Source organism: Phyllobates terribilis, unplaced genomic scaffold, assembly GCF_046119375.1.
Source record: "Phyllobates terribilis strain yellow unplaced genomic scaffold, ASM4611937v1 Scaffold_9__5_contigs__length_417890890, whole genome shotgun sequence".
Classification (NCBI taxonomy): Eukaryota; Metazoa; Chordata; class Amphibia; order Anura; family Dendrobatidae; genus Phyllobates; species Phyllobates terribilis.
The window spans coordinates 286,076,904-286,090,943 of record NW_027362769.1 but is presented as its reverse complement, the minus strand read 5'-3'; the positions used below and the strand labels follow the sequence as shown (position 1 = coordinate 286,090,943).

At 41.3% G+C, this 14,040-nt stretch overlaps 1 protein-coding gene across 2 annotated transcripts in view; it reads right to left on the bottom strand.

The window, feature by feature from the left end:
- CALCRL (calcitonin receptor like receptor) overlaps positions 1-14,040 on the bottom strand; it is a 172,176-nt gene that overhangs the window by 19,270 nt on the left and 138,866 nt on the right. For both annotated transcript variants that reach the window (XM_073647858.1, XM_073647857.1), the window contains one exon: positions 9,762-9,888. In XM_073647858.1, the coding sequence (XP_073503959.1) occupies positions 9,762-9,888 (127 nt within the window). The remainder of the gene's footprint in view (positions 1-9,761; positions 9,889-14,040) is intronic.

Genomic DNA, 14,040 nt, shown 5'->3' with positions numbered 1-14,040 from the left:
TTAGCCTGCTGAAAAGTAGTCCAACCACATCCCCACCAGTGATTGTTAATAGTGATGAGCGAGTATGTTCTGTTAACCCTTCAAGCGAGCATGCTCGGGCGAACACCGAGCATCTTCAGCGTGCTCGGGTGTTATGTTTCAGTCTCTCTGTGTGCATGATTTGCGACTGTTTGACAGTTTGAATACATGGGAGGAATGCCTAAGAAACAGACATTCCTCACATGTATTAAAGCTGTCAAACAGTCGCAAATCATGCACATGGAGAGACTGAAACATAACACCCGAGCACGCTGAAGATACTCTGTGTTCGCCTGAGCATGCTCGCTGAAAGGGTTAACAGAACATACTCGCTCATCACTAATTGTTAACTTTCTGTATACACTGTGCATAGGCAGAAAGCTGCCAATCAGTGGTGTGGGTGGGGTTATTCATTACTCAGCATTCAGAGAACTACTTGAGCTGCAGCAGCTAAAACAGTTATTTTTATCAAAACTGCAGCAACCAATAAAGTAAGTGACACATCACTGGATTCATGGTCTCTGCCCTTACATCAAACTGCTCTCAGATGGGGTAGCAAAGACCAATTGACAGATTCCCTTTAAAGCGTACTTATGAAACAATTTTCCATAAAATCAGTAATAATGTTATGCTAGTGTAGAAACTCACTCGAGAAAATAGATAAAGCTAAAAACTGCAGCTGACCCTGCCGGTTCCTGTACTGACTAGAGATCCTGACCCCGCAGTGCCTAGTGATTCCTGCGTGAGCTAAGATAGCCCTAACCAAAAACTAGACGATGGCAACTTGGACCTATACTGCCTGAAAGGTCATCGAGCGCTTCACGTTCCTCCTAAAGAACTGGACGGCAGAGCAGGGTGCAAATTACCTACGGAAGGGAAAGTGTGCTGAAAAAGGTAAAGATTCCAGAGTGAGTAAAATAAATAACTAAATACAAAATAAAGTATAATGTACGTACTGTTTGAAAATATGACACCAACTTTCTAAAAAGAAACAGTATATAGGTGCAGAGTAAAAAAACAGAAACAGAAAGAGATAAACCCTAGCTGGAATTTCACTGACTTGCTTTAAACTACTGCTGAATGGCTGGACATCCAAATGAGACTATCACCAGCTGGAAATGTCAGCAGGGGCTAAAAATATAAAGCTGCACATGAAAGGTGATAGGGCAGACAAATGAAAACACCTGTGTTATGCTAAACAGACTGCAGACAGGATAACAGAACCTAAATATCCACAGAAAAGGTGTGTCTCCTGTGGCTCAGTGGAAAGAGAAGCCAAACACAAAACACAAGCTCAAACAGTGATCTATTTCAAGTGTTTATTTCTGTTAATGTTGATGATTATGGCTTACAGACAATGAAAACACAAAAGTCATTATCTCAGTAAATTAGAATACTTTATAACAACAGCTTGAAAAATGTTTTTAAAATCCGAAATATTGGCCTACTGAAATGTATGTTCAGTAAATGCACTCAATACTTGGTCGGGGCTCCCTTTGCATCAATTACTGCATCAATGCGGTGTGGCATGGAGACGATCAGCCTGTGGCACTGCTGAGGTGTTATGGAAGCCCTGGTTGCTTTGATAGCAGCCTTCAGCTGGTCTGCATTGTTGGGTCTGGTGTCTCTCATCTTCCTCTTGACAATACCCCATAGATTCTGTATGGGGTTAAGGTCAGGCAAGTTTGCTGGCCAATCAAACATAGTGATACTGTTTTTTTAAACCAGGTATTGGTACTTTTGGCAGTGTGGACAGGTGCCAAGTCCTGCTGGAAAATGAAATTTCCATCTCCAAAAAGCTTGTCGGCAGATGGAAGCATGAAGTGCTCTAAAATTTCCTGGTAGACGGCTGCGCTGACTTTGGTGTTGATAAAACACAGTGGACCTACACCAGCAGATGACATGGCTCCCCTAGACCTCAAGCAGCTTGGATTGTGGCCTCTCCACTCTTCCTCCAGACTCTGGGACCTTGATTTCCAAATGAAATGAAAAATTTACTTTCATCTGAAAACAACATCTTGGACCACTGAGCCACAGTCCAGGTCTTTTTCTCCTTGGCCCAGCTAAGACGCTTCTGGCGTTGTCTATTGGTCGTAAGTAGCTTGACACAAGGAATGCGACACTTGTAGCCCATGTCCTGGATACGTCTGAGTGTGGTGGCTCTTAAAGCAATGCCTCCAGCAGCAGTCCACTCTTTGTGAATCTCCCCCCAATTTTTGAATGGACTTTTCTTAACAATCCTTTCAAGGCTGCGGTTATCCCGGGGATACCTTGATTTCCAAATGAAAATTGGAACTCTGGGATCTTGTGGAATGTGTCAATGACTGCCTTCTGGACATCTGTCAAGTCAGCAGTCTTCCCCATGATTGTTAAGCCTACTGAAACAGACTAAGGGACCTTTTTAAACGCTTAGGAAGCCTTTGCAGGTGTTCTTTGTTACGTATTTTAATTTACTGAGATAATGACTTTTGTGTTTTCATTGGCTGTAAGCCATAATCATCAACATTAACAGAAATAAACACTTGAAATAGATCACTCTGTTTGTAATGACTTAATCACACTTTTTGTATTGAAGAACTGAAATAAATTGACTTTTTGATATTCTAATTTAGTGAGATGCACCTGTATATTTAAGGTTGCATTCGCACATGTGAAATGTCTGTGTACTGCCTGATTTTTTTATGGATGAAATAGGGTGTTAGTAAATGCTATATCTTAAGCAGAGTTATAATTTCAATGAAATTATCACCAATTTACACATATAAGAAGAAATTGTTTGGACAACAGACGTGTGTCTAAGGATACGTTCACACATCCATGTTACACATCCATGTTCTGTCCGTTTTTATTTCTCGGACAGTACTCTGACCCATAGAGATTCATTGAGCCATGCACACATCTTTTTAAAAACGGATCCGTATCTCCTGTCTCCTGAGACTTAGAGCATGTTCTATTCTCAGCCACTCTGTGGATCAGACTCGGCTATCAAAGCCTATTGGATCTACACTACCGTTCAAAAGTTTGGGGTCATTTAGAAATTTCATTATTTTTGAAAGAAAAGCACATTTTTTTTCAATGAAGCTAACATTAAATGAATCAGAAATACACTCTATACATTGTTAATGTGGTAAATGACTATTCTAGCTGCAAAGTCTTGTTTTATTGCAATATCTACATAGGTGTATAGAGGCCCATTTCCAACAACCACCACTCCAGTGTTTTAATGGTACGTTGTGTTTGCTAACTGTGTAAGAAGGATAATGGATGTTTAGAAAACCCTAGAAAACCCTTGCACAACTATGTTAGCCCACATCACACATCAAAATCAAACATCATTTGAATTTGGCTTGCTTGCAGTCTGTGCATAAGTCCCAATGAGTTTTAGACAAGTTTGCACTGAAAATCATATAACCAAATAGAACTCCTAGGTTTTTACAACTGAGTTTATAGCTCAGTGGTTAGTGCACTGGCTTTGGGACACAGAATTTTGGGCTCAAGTCCCATCAGCGAACAGTTACTTTTTTATTATTATTATTACTACAGTTGTAAAAGTCACTAGTCAAAGTCACTTGTCAGAGTCACTTGTCAAAATCACTCGTCAAAATCATTTGTCAGAATCACTTGTCAAAATCACTCATCAGAATCACTTGTCAGAATCACTCGTCAAAATCACTCATCAAAATCGCTCGTCAGAATCATTTATCAAAATCGCTCGTCAGAATCATTTATCAAAATCGCTCGTCAAAATCGTTCGTCAAAATCATTTGTCAAAATCACTTGTCAAAATCACTTGTCAAAATCAGTTCTCAGACAGGGTATTTAGCCTCAAACTGACATCATTCTGATGTTTGATTTTGATATCTGATCATGACCTAAAATGGACACTGTACAACTCCCATCTTATCAAGGACCATCTACAGGAAGTATCATTCCACAGTGCTGAACACCTTGGCAGCACCCAAAAAAAACACTGCCCTTGATCCAGTACCCTGGGAACTTAACTGGAGATTCAATAAAAGACATCTCAGGTTAAAAGACCTGGATTTATTAGGCATAAAACTTGACTGATCACTATAAATGATTTCAGTAATGACATCAGCACCTTAGTCAACAGCTTTACATCTACTTATAAGGCAGTGGAAGTTTAAATGTGATTTTGTCTGTTTAGCAATTAGCATGCACTTAGTTGGGAATAGATGGGGTTAATAGTTGGGACTAGCCCAGAACTGGAGGGGTTATGTGGGAAGACAGAAGATTCCTGATTGAGTGAGTTAGTTAAAGCCCATTGGTCAGTAGAGAAAGACCTAAGGTCTGACAGTTGGCAGACTGACATGTTTTAGTGTATTGTGTGCGAAGAGGGAGGACCACAGAAAATCAGATCCTACGGACCAAGGAAACTTAACGAGATATTTGACAAATTGATACCCAGGCCACCCAGGGAGGCCACCTAAATAGTACAGCACTTAACCCAGGGGAAGTAGAAGGCCCACTCAAAAGGGATTGAACAAGTAGAAATTGTATCAGCAGGACTTTAGTGAACAGTTGTCTACAGTGAAAGGGAACTCGATTGTGTGTGTTAAAAGGAAGCGATGGTCACCATATTGGGACTTAAACTCTCCTATGGAGAACAGAGTACTTCCGAGATTCTAGTGAGGAGTTGTACTGATGCACCTCAAGCAGTGGGGTCCTCATTAGTCAGTTAGGAGCCGAGAGTAGCTGTGATCGGCCGTAGCGTTACACCTCGACCCGTGCAGCCCTCTCCTGAGCCCTCTTCCATAATCGTTTGCTGGATTGTCATGAGATACAGTGTGAAGTGCAAGAGAAATTAAGTGTTATTAAAAGTAATCGAGAAATGCCCATGCATGCTTAATGCAAGACAAATGTGCCTTTTAGCTGATGTACATAGTTCTTATCTAGTTCATGTTTAGTAAAAAGAAGTTTATTTTTGGACTTTTATCTCCCTCTATTCGTTCTCTAACATCTGGTCCTTGCCGGCCCAATATAGCGGCACCATGCAGCAGTGTATCGCCCAAGTAACAAGACCACACACAAGACCCCCATTGTAACGTAGAGTGCCGGAGTGTAGAAGACTAGTACCTCGCCCACAGCTACCGCTCCGTGTCGCCTTACATACTGGAAGTAAGGAGATGGGTCTGTAACATGGGTCCTTACCCTGTTTAAGAATAACTACAACCACTGCCATCATCATACATTCTGGGAGATAACCTGTAATAAAAGCTTCCTGGAAGACTTTTACCCCCGAATGTGGTTTGCATGTTAATGACCAGACCAATTTTTTTTACAATTTTGACCACTGTCATTTTATGAGGTAATTACTCTGGAACGCTTCAATGGATCCCACTGATTCTAAGGTTGTTTTTTTCGTGACATATTGTACTTCATGATAGTGGTAAAATTTCTTCGATATGACTTGCTTTTATTTGTGAAAAAAAATGGAAATTTGATGAAAATTTTGCAATTTTCAAAAGTTGAATTTTCATGTCCTTAAATCAAAGAGATATGTCACACAAAATAGTTAATAAATAATATTTCCCACATGTCTACTTTACATCAGCACAATTTTGGAACCAAATTTTTTTGGGTTAGGAAGTTATAGGGGTTAAAAGTTGACCAGCGAATTCTCATTTTTCCAACAAAATTTACATAACCATTTTTTTAGGGACCACATCACATTTGGAGTGACTTTGAGAGGCCTTTATGACAGAAAATACCCAAAAGTGACACCATTATAAAAACTGCACCCCTCAAAGTGCTCAAAACCACATTCAAGAAGTTTATTAACCTTTCAGGTGCTTCACAGGAATTTTTGGAATGTGGAAGAAAAAAATGAACATTTAACTTTTGCTCTGCTAGCGTCCAGTTTGTGCTTGTGCGTTTTTGTTTCTCCCATTACTGACCCGGCTTGCCTAATCGTACATATTTTGAATCTGTGCTGTTTGCCCCGACTTCAGACCATCTGACCACATTTTTGTCTTTGCCCTCCTGTACCGCATACTCGTGCCTCTGACCCTCCGGTCAGCTGCTGCTGTTCCAGGGATTGTCCTGGAGTGGCACCTGGTGCCTACCGGCAGCCCAGCCTATCCTCACCACCCGAGACTCTAGTGAACTGAGTGATCAAGGGTAGTTCGTGCCTGAATGTTTTGAAATAAAGCTTTGAAGATTTTATTTAGTTGCCGACACTTGGAATTTTTCTTCATATTTTAACGTGGGTCAGGGGTTCTCCTTGGAGCAGCAACGCTATATTGTGAACGGTCCTGATATTGAACGACACAGTGAGGCTTTTTTTCTCATTATAGGAATGCATGAGCATATTAATTGGCTGCTGCGCTGTTGGTGTGAGGTCAGCACTGCAGACAACAGACACCTGGGAAGTAGTGGAGTTTCAGCACTGGACCCGGGGAGGGTAAGTGACCACAGTTTGTTTTTTTGCTACTAACGGAGCTTAGAGGAAAAACTTGATTGAAAGGAGACAATAACTTTAAATATGTAATCCCAGAAAAAAAACACCCACAACTATATACAAGCAGTGAATAAAGTTCAAACATAAAAAATTCCAGCAGAGAATAAAGTGCATTCATAATTATGTATATGCTGCATACATAAACATATAACACCAGTGAATTTACCACAAACATACAGACATATAAATGTATATACCAGTAGTAAATGAACTGCATAAATAAATACAATATGCATACATAAATATATAACAGCAGTGAATTAACCACACACATACAATCATGGGTGAAAGTGTTGGCACCCTTGAAATTGTTCCAGAAAATGATTTCTCCCAGAAAATTATTGCAATTACATATGTTTTGTTATTCATGTTTGTTTCCTTTGTGTGCACTGGAACAACACAAAAAAACTGAGAAAAAAAGGCAAATTGGACATCATTTCACACAAAACCCCAAAAGGGCAGGACAAAATTGTTGGCACCCTCAACTTAATATTTGGTTCCACACCCTTTGGAATAAATAACTGCGATCAATCACTTCCTATACTATCAACAATCTTCTTACACCTCTCAACTGGAATTTTGGACCACTCTTCTTTTGCAAACTGCTCCAGGATTCTCATATTTGAAGGATGCCTTTTCGGTACAGCAATTTTAAGATCTCTCCACAGGTGTTCAATGTAATTTAGATCCGGATTCATTGCTGGCCACTTCAGAACTCTCCAGCGCTTTGATTCCATCCATTGCTGGGTGCTTCGGGAATTATTTTTGGGGTCATTGTCCTGCTGGAAGGACCTAGGACACAAATCTAACTTTCTGACACTGGGCATATTGCGACCCAAAATGCTTTGGTACTCTTCAGATTTCATGATGCCTTGCACACAGTCAAGGCACCCAGTGCCAGAGGCAGCAAAACAACCTCAAAACATCTTTGAACCTCCACCATACTTGGCTGTAGGTACTGTATTCTTTTTTTTGTAGGCCTCATTCTGTTTTCTGTAAACAGTAGAATGATGTTACCAAAAAGCTCTATCCTGGTCTCATCTGTCCACAAGATGCTTTCCTAAAAGGATTTTGACATTATCACGTACATTTTGGCAAACTACAGTATAACTTTTTTATGTCTCGGTTCGCAGTGGGGTTCTCCTGCGTCTCCTGCCATAGTGTTTCACTTCATTCAAATGTCTATTGATAGTTCGCGCAGACACTGATACACCCTGAGCCTGCAGGACAGCTTGAATTTTTTGGGAACTTGGTTGGGGCTGCTTATCCACCATCCAGACTATTCGGCGTTGCAACCCTTCATCAATTTTTCTCTGCCATCCACATCCATGGAGATTAGCTACAGTGCCATGGGTTGTAAACTTCTTAATTATGTTGTGTACCATGGATAAAGGAACAACAAGATCTATGGAGATGGACTTGTAACTTTGAGATTGTTGATATTTTTCAACAACTTTGGTTTTCAACTCCTCAGACAGTTCTCTTCTCCTCTTACTGTTTTTATCTGGTTTCTGGTGTGATTTTCATATTGCCCACACCAATTACTTGCCACAGGTGAGTTTGAATGAGCATCACATGCTTGAAACAAAGTTGTTTACCCATAATTTGGGAAACGTGACAATAATTTTGTCTGGCCCATTTTGGGGTTATGTGTGAAATTATGTCTAATTTGACTTTTTAATTTTTTTGTGTTGTTCCAATCAGGGCTGTGGAGTTAGTAAGCCAAACTTACTTGGCCACTCCTACTCAGACTCCGACTCCTCAATTTCCCTGACTCCTGATTCCAACTCCTCAGCCCTGCCTCACTATTGAGCATGTACATAAAGTGCAGCACAGATTCATTTCAAATAAAAGCATAAAAGCCTAAATCCTTAGATCAGGAACAGAACAGACAGCAATGGGACATTTCAGAAGTTTCCCAAATTCTTATGAAAAAATTTACAGCACATCCTGCATTGAACTACTGAACCCACTTTATTATACATTTTAGGAGTCGGAGTCGGTCCATTTTATACCGACTCCACCAAAATGGACACCGACCCCATGACTCAGACTCTGACTCCACAGCCCTGGTTCCAATACACACAAAGGAAATAAACATGTGTATAGCAAAACATGTGTAATTTAAATAATTTTCTGGGACAATTACTTCATTTCCTGGAACAATTTTAAGGGCACCAACACTTTCGGCCATGGCTGTATATATAATTTATATTTATACATATAGTGGATAAGAGTTCAGGTGATGAATCTGCTGCTGCAGCCCAGACTTTTCACCAATTTGGCTCATTATGAAAACTAAAAATCCAGCAAAGACGACCCAGGACTGTTGAGCAGCTAAGATCCTACATTAGACAGGAATGGGACAACATCCTCTTCCAAACCGCCAGCAATTGTTCTCCTCACTTCCCAGACATTTACAGACTGTTGTAAAAAGAAAAGGGAATGCTACACAATGGTAGACATGGCCCTGTCCTAACTTTTTTGAGAGGTGTTGCCTCCATCAATATCCAAATGAATCAATTTTTTAAAATGAAATGGAAAAATGTCTAATATTCACCTTCTTATTTGTGTTTTGTTGTGAATAAAATATTGCGATAAGAGATTTCCAAATAATTGCATTTGTCTCTTTACATTATAAACAGCATGCCAACTTTTTTGGAATTGGGCTTGTACATACGTTATATATCTGTGTACACACATCTATCCCACACATGTTGTACAATAAATGCTTATTACATTCACATAATATAAACACATGTAAACACATACAGACTGATACATACATTCAGGGGTGAATGGGGTGTTCAGTTACAGTCACTGTGACTCAGGCCGTGTCTGCCCGCACAGGACATAACGATGCTGTGGCTGACTGGCTAGAGTCAGGACCAGAACTGCTCTGGACTCTAGGGGCCAGCGCTGCAGCAACACTATCTTCTCCAAGAGCAGACACTCATTGGGTGGTGCCTCTCATGGAGGATTGTGCTGCCTGCACACTGCATGCCGCTCTGAGAGATACTGCAGACCACCACCTGAGGCGCCATGCATACAGCGCTCAGCATATATCACAGTTGTATATCCCCAGCATAGCTCCACAAGTGGCGGGCTGCAGGCAACCAGTATTTTTATCATTGAACTCCTAAAGCATGATATATATTTCCCATGAAAGATCATTTCCTTTGCAATTATTACATAACATTATTGGCATTGTGACCTAAAGACAAAATAATAATGCAACTACACAGATTTAGTTTTGACTTACTGGGTTGGTAGCCACCAATGACTGGTTGTTGGCAACAGCTGTTAATGAAATTATGGTGACAACCGAATTGCAGACAAAGGACAAGAAAAGGTTCTTGTGAAGAGTAATTCTCTGGCAGCTTAAATTTCTAAAGTGGAAAGATTGAAATGAAATGAAGTTATATTTAATACCGTACTAAACAAGTTAACACAATTCTGAAATACAGTGCACACATAAATATAGGTAATAAAGTAATACTTGTTATCAATAATCTAGTACTGTGACCAATATAGTCCATAAAATAGTACTAAAGGGGATACCCAAACAGTACAACTATTTTTTTAAATAAAGGCTCACTAGTAATCTGCTGCTATAGCCAAGGAAAACTGGGATGGGGGGGATAGAGGACAGATATAATGATCATTTCTCATGCAGCTGCCACTGCAAACTAATGTATCATCATATAACACTATGTTCAGTTGAATCTTATAGAATAGAATCAATCTGTTCCTCTTTACAGATGCTCTCTCTGCTGTGGATAATAGAACTCCCTCTCAAGACACTCTTTCTATGATGTCCATATGTCCTAACAGGGTATATGGAAAATGGTTGTCCTGCTGTTTGTTGCAACCTTGTTGATTACATGAATGGAAAGGCTGCACTTTGAAGTTTTACCAGTCACATCATTATGAAGTTGACTGGCAAAACAGGATTCTCAAGGAAGCTTAAAGAGATTCTCCAAGAATGTGGTAAAATGTCCCCCATCACATAAATCAAATGGCAGCCCATTCTAATCACGTGTTAAGATAGGCTGTTGTCTGAAGAAACCCAGCTCCCGAGACCTATGTCTCAAGTGACAGAGGAGCTCTATCGTATGCACACATACCTCCATGAGCTGAGGAGAAGGACTGTGACAAGAGAACAAATAAATGTACTTCTTTGCTAACTGCATATGGAAGACTGAGGTTAGAGAAAAATTCCTTTGTGGTCAGTCAGTTGAGTATAACATATATTTCTTCTGATTTCACAGTCCTTCTCAGCTTGTGGAGGTATGTATGCTTACGCTACAGCTTCTCTGTCTATTCAGACACTGATTCAGGGAGCGGTTTCTTTAGACGGCAGCCTACTCTGACATATGACTAGCACAAGCTGCTGTTTGAATTATGTGACGGAAGCCATTTTATTACATTCTTGGAAAAAACGTTCAAGAATTCTGTATGGACAATATGCTTTGCAGTTCCGATTGTTTGGGCTCCTAGTAGAAGTATACACACCGATCATACATTGCCAACTTGACTTAGACGGATTCCTTATTAAAAGTACATAGCTACTTTTATACCCTTTTGAATTAAATGATTATTGATCATTTTGCAAAGCAAATTAATTTTTAACTAAACAAAGCAGCGAAACAAGCACATTTCTATTCTTATTGGCATATTATGTTGAATGTACAGTACATATAATCTGAACTCCAGAGTTATTGGCACCGTTCTAGAAACTGCACAATTTTAATTTTTACATTATTTGATGAAGAAATAAAGAAATAAACAAAGGGCTTAAATCCAAAAACTGATCTAACAATTTCAAAAGAACAAAAATTTTGTGTTCTCACAACTATTTTTATGTGTGTTTGGAGTCACTATATTGATGGAAGTCCGACCCTGCCCAAATTTTAGCCTACATTTCTGGTTTCAAAGATAGACTGAAAACTTCAGACTATAAATTTTGGAGTAGGCTGGTTGGAACGACTTACAGTACAGACCAAAAGTTTGGACACACCTTCTCATTTAAAGATTTTTCTGTATTTTCAGGACTATGAAAATTGTACATTCACACTGAAGGCATCAAAACTATGAATTAACACATGTGGAATTATATACTTAACTAAAAAAGTGTGAAACAACTGAAAATATGTCTTATATTCTAGGTTCTTCAAAGTAGCCACCTTTTGCTTTGATGACTGCTTTGCACACTCTTGGCATTCTCTTGATGAGCTTCAAGAGGTAGTCACCAGAAATGGTCTTCCAACAATCTTGAAGGAGTTCCCAGAGATGCTTAGCACTTGATGGCCCTTTTGCCTTCACTCTGCGGTCCAGCTCACCCCAAACAATCTCGATTGGGTTCAGGTCTGGTGACTGTGGAGGCCAGGTCATCTGGCGTAGCACCCCATCACTCTCCTTCTTGGTCAAATAGCACTTACACAGCCTGGAGGTGTGTTTGGGGTCATTGTCCTGTTGATAAATAAATGATGGTCCAACTAAACGCAAACCGGATGGAATAGCATGCCGCTGCAAGATGCTGTGGTAGCCATGCTGGTTCAGTATGCCTTCAATTTTGAATAAATCCCCAACAGTGTCACCAGCAAAGCCCCCCTACACCATCACACCTCCTCCTCCATGCTTCACGGTGGGAACCAGGCATGTAGAATCCATCCGTTCACCTTTTCTGCGTCGCACAAAGACACGGTGGTTGGAACCAAAGATCTCAAATTTGGACTCATCAGACCAAAGCATAGATTTCCACTGGTCTAATGTCCATTCCTTGTGTTCTTTAGCCCAGACAAGTCTCTTCTGCTTGTTGCCTGTCCTTAGCAGTGGTTTCCTAGCAGCTATTTTACCATGAAGGCCTGCTGCACAAAGTCTCCTCTTAACAGTTGTTGTAGAGATGTGTCTGCTGCTAGAACTCTGTGTGGCATTGACCTGGTCTCTAATCTGAGCTGCTGTTAACCTGCCATTTCTCAGGCTGGTGACTCGGATAAACTTATCCTCAGAAGCAGAGGTGACTCTTGGTCTTCCTTTCCTGGGGCGTTCCTCATGTGAGCCAGTTTCTTTGTAGCGCTTGATGGTTTTTGCAAATGCACTTGGGGACACTTTCAAAGTTTGCCCAATTTTTCGCACTGACTGACCTTCATTTCTTAAAGTAATTATGGCCACTCGTTTTTCTTTACTTAGTTGCTTTTTTGAACAGTCTATTCAGTAGGACTATCAGCTGTGTATCCACCGGACTTCTGCACAACACAACTGATGGTCCCAACCCCATTTGTAAGGCAAGAAATCCCACTTATTAAACCTGACAGGGCACACCTGTGAAGTGAAAACCATTTCCGGTGACTACCTCTTGAAGCTCATCAAGAGAATGCCAAGAGTGTGCAAAGCAGTCATCAAAGCAAAAGGTGGCTACTTTGAAGAACCTAGAATATAAGACATATTTTCAGTTTTTTCACACTTTTTTGTTAAGTATATAATTCCACATGTGTTAATTCATAGTTTTGATGCCATCAGTGTGAATGCACAATTTTCATAGTCATGAAAATACAGAAAAATCTTTAAATGAGAAGGTGTGTCCAAACTTTTGGTCTGTACTGTATTTGTAGTTGTAAAACCTCAAAATTCAATTAAACTGTGTAATACTGTACACCGTTTTATTTCTCCATTTCAAAAGAACATAACTGATCCCCTATCTTTAACACAGTTCAAAAGCCACTTATCCTCCACTTGCATGCCTCCAGAATGATCCCAAACTTACTCCTATTTGATTAATTCTCCATACTGCACCTTAGTGTAGCATCGGCGTCTCTGCCCCGTACTAGGCAGAGACACCGTCCCTCTCACCTCCCCGCTCCTGGCGCGGCGTCCTCCAGCGCTTCTCTCCCCGCTGCTTCCAGCACGCGCTCCTTCCCCGGCAGTGTGCTTAGGGCGCGCGCGCTCCCCCTCTCTTATAGGGACCGCGCGCGCCGTCCTAAGGAGTCCCCGGCCAATTGCCGGAGGACCTCCCATATTTAAGGCACCTCCTCCAAAATGGAGGTGCCCGAGCAATGTTGTTGCAAAGCCTTCACTCTGCTTCAGCCCTCAGGTCCCGTTGCCAGTTACCTGCCAGTCACCTGCCAGATTCCTGCTTGATACCTGCCTGATATCCGTTTACCTGCTTGCAAGCCTGCGGTCCGACGGTCTGCCTTCCGACACCTGTCAGTCTGTCTATGGACCAGCCTGCCCGCTCACCTGGGAGCGCTCATCTGCTACCTGCCTGCTAGCCTACCTGGAGGCTCCGCCGTCACTTGCCGTGACCACCTGCCTGTCCAGAGACTCTTGCCTGCTCACCTGGGAGCGCTCACCTGCTACCTGTCTGCTAGCCTACCTGGAGGCTCTGCCGTCACTTGCCGTGACCACCTGCCCGTCCAGAGACTCTTGCCCGCTCACCTGGGAGCGCTCACCTGCTACCTGGCTGCTAGCCTACCTGGAGGCTCTGCCGTCACTTGCCGTGACCACCTGCCTGTCCAAAGACTCTCGCCCGCTCACCTGGG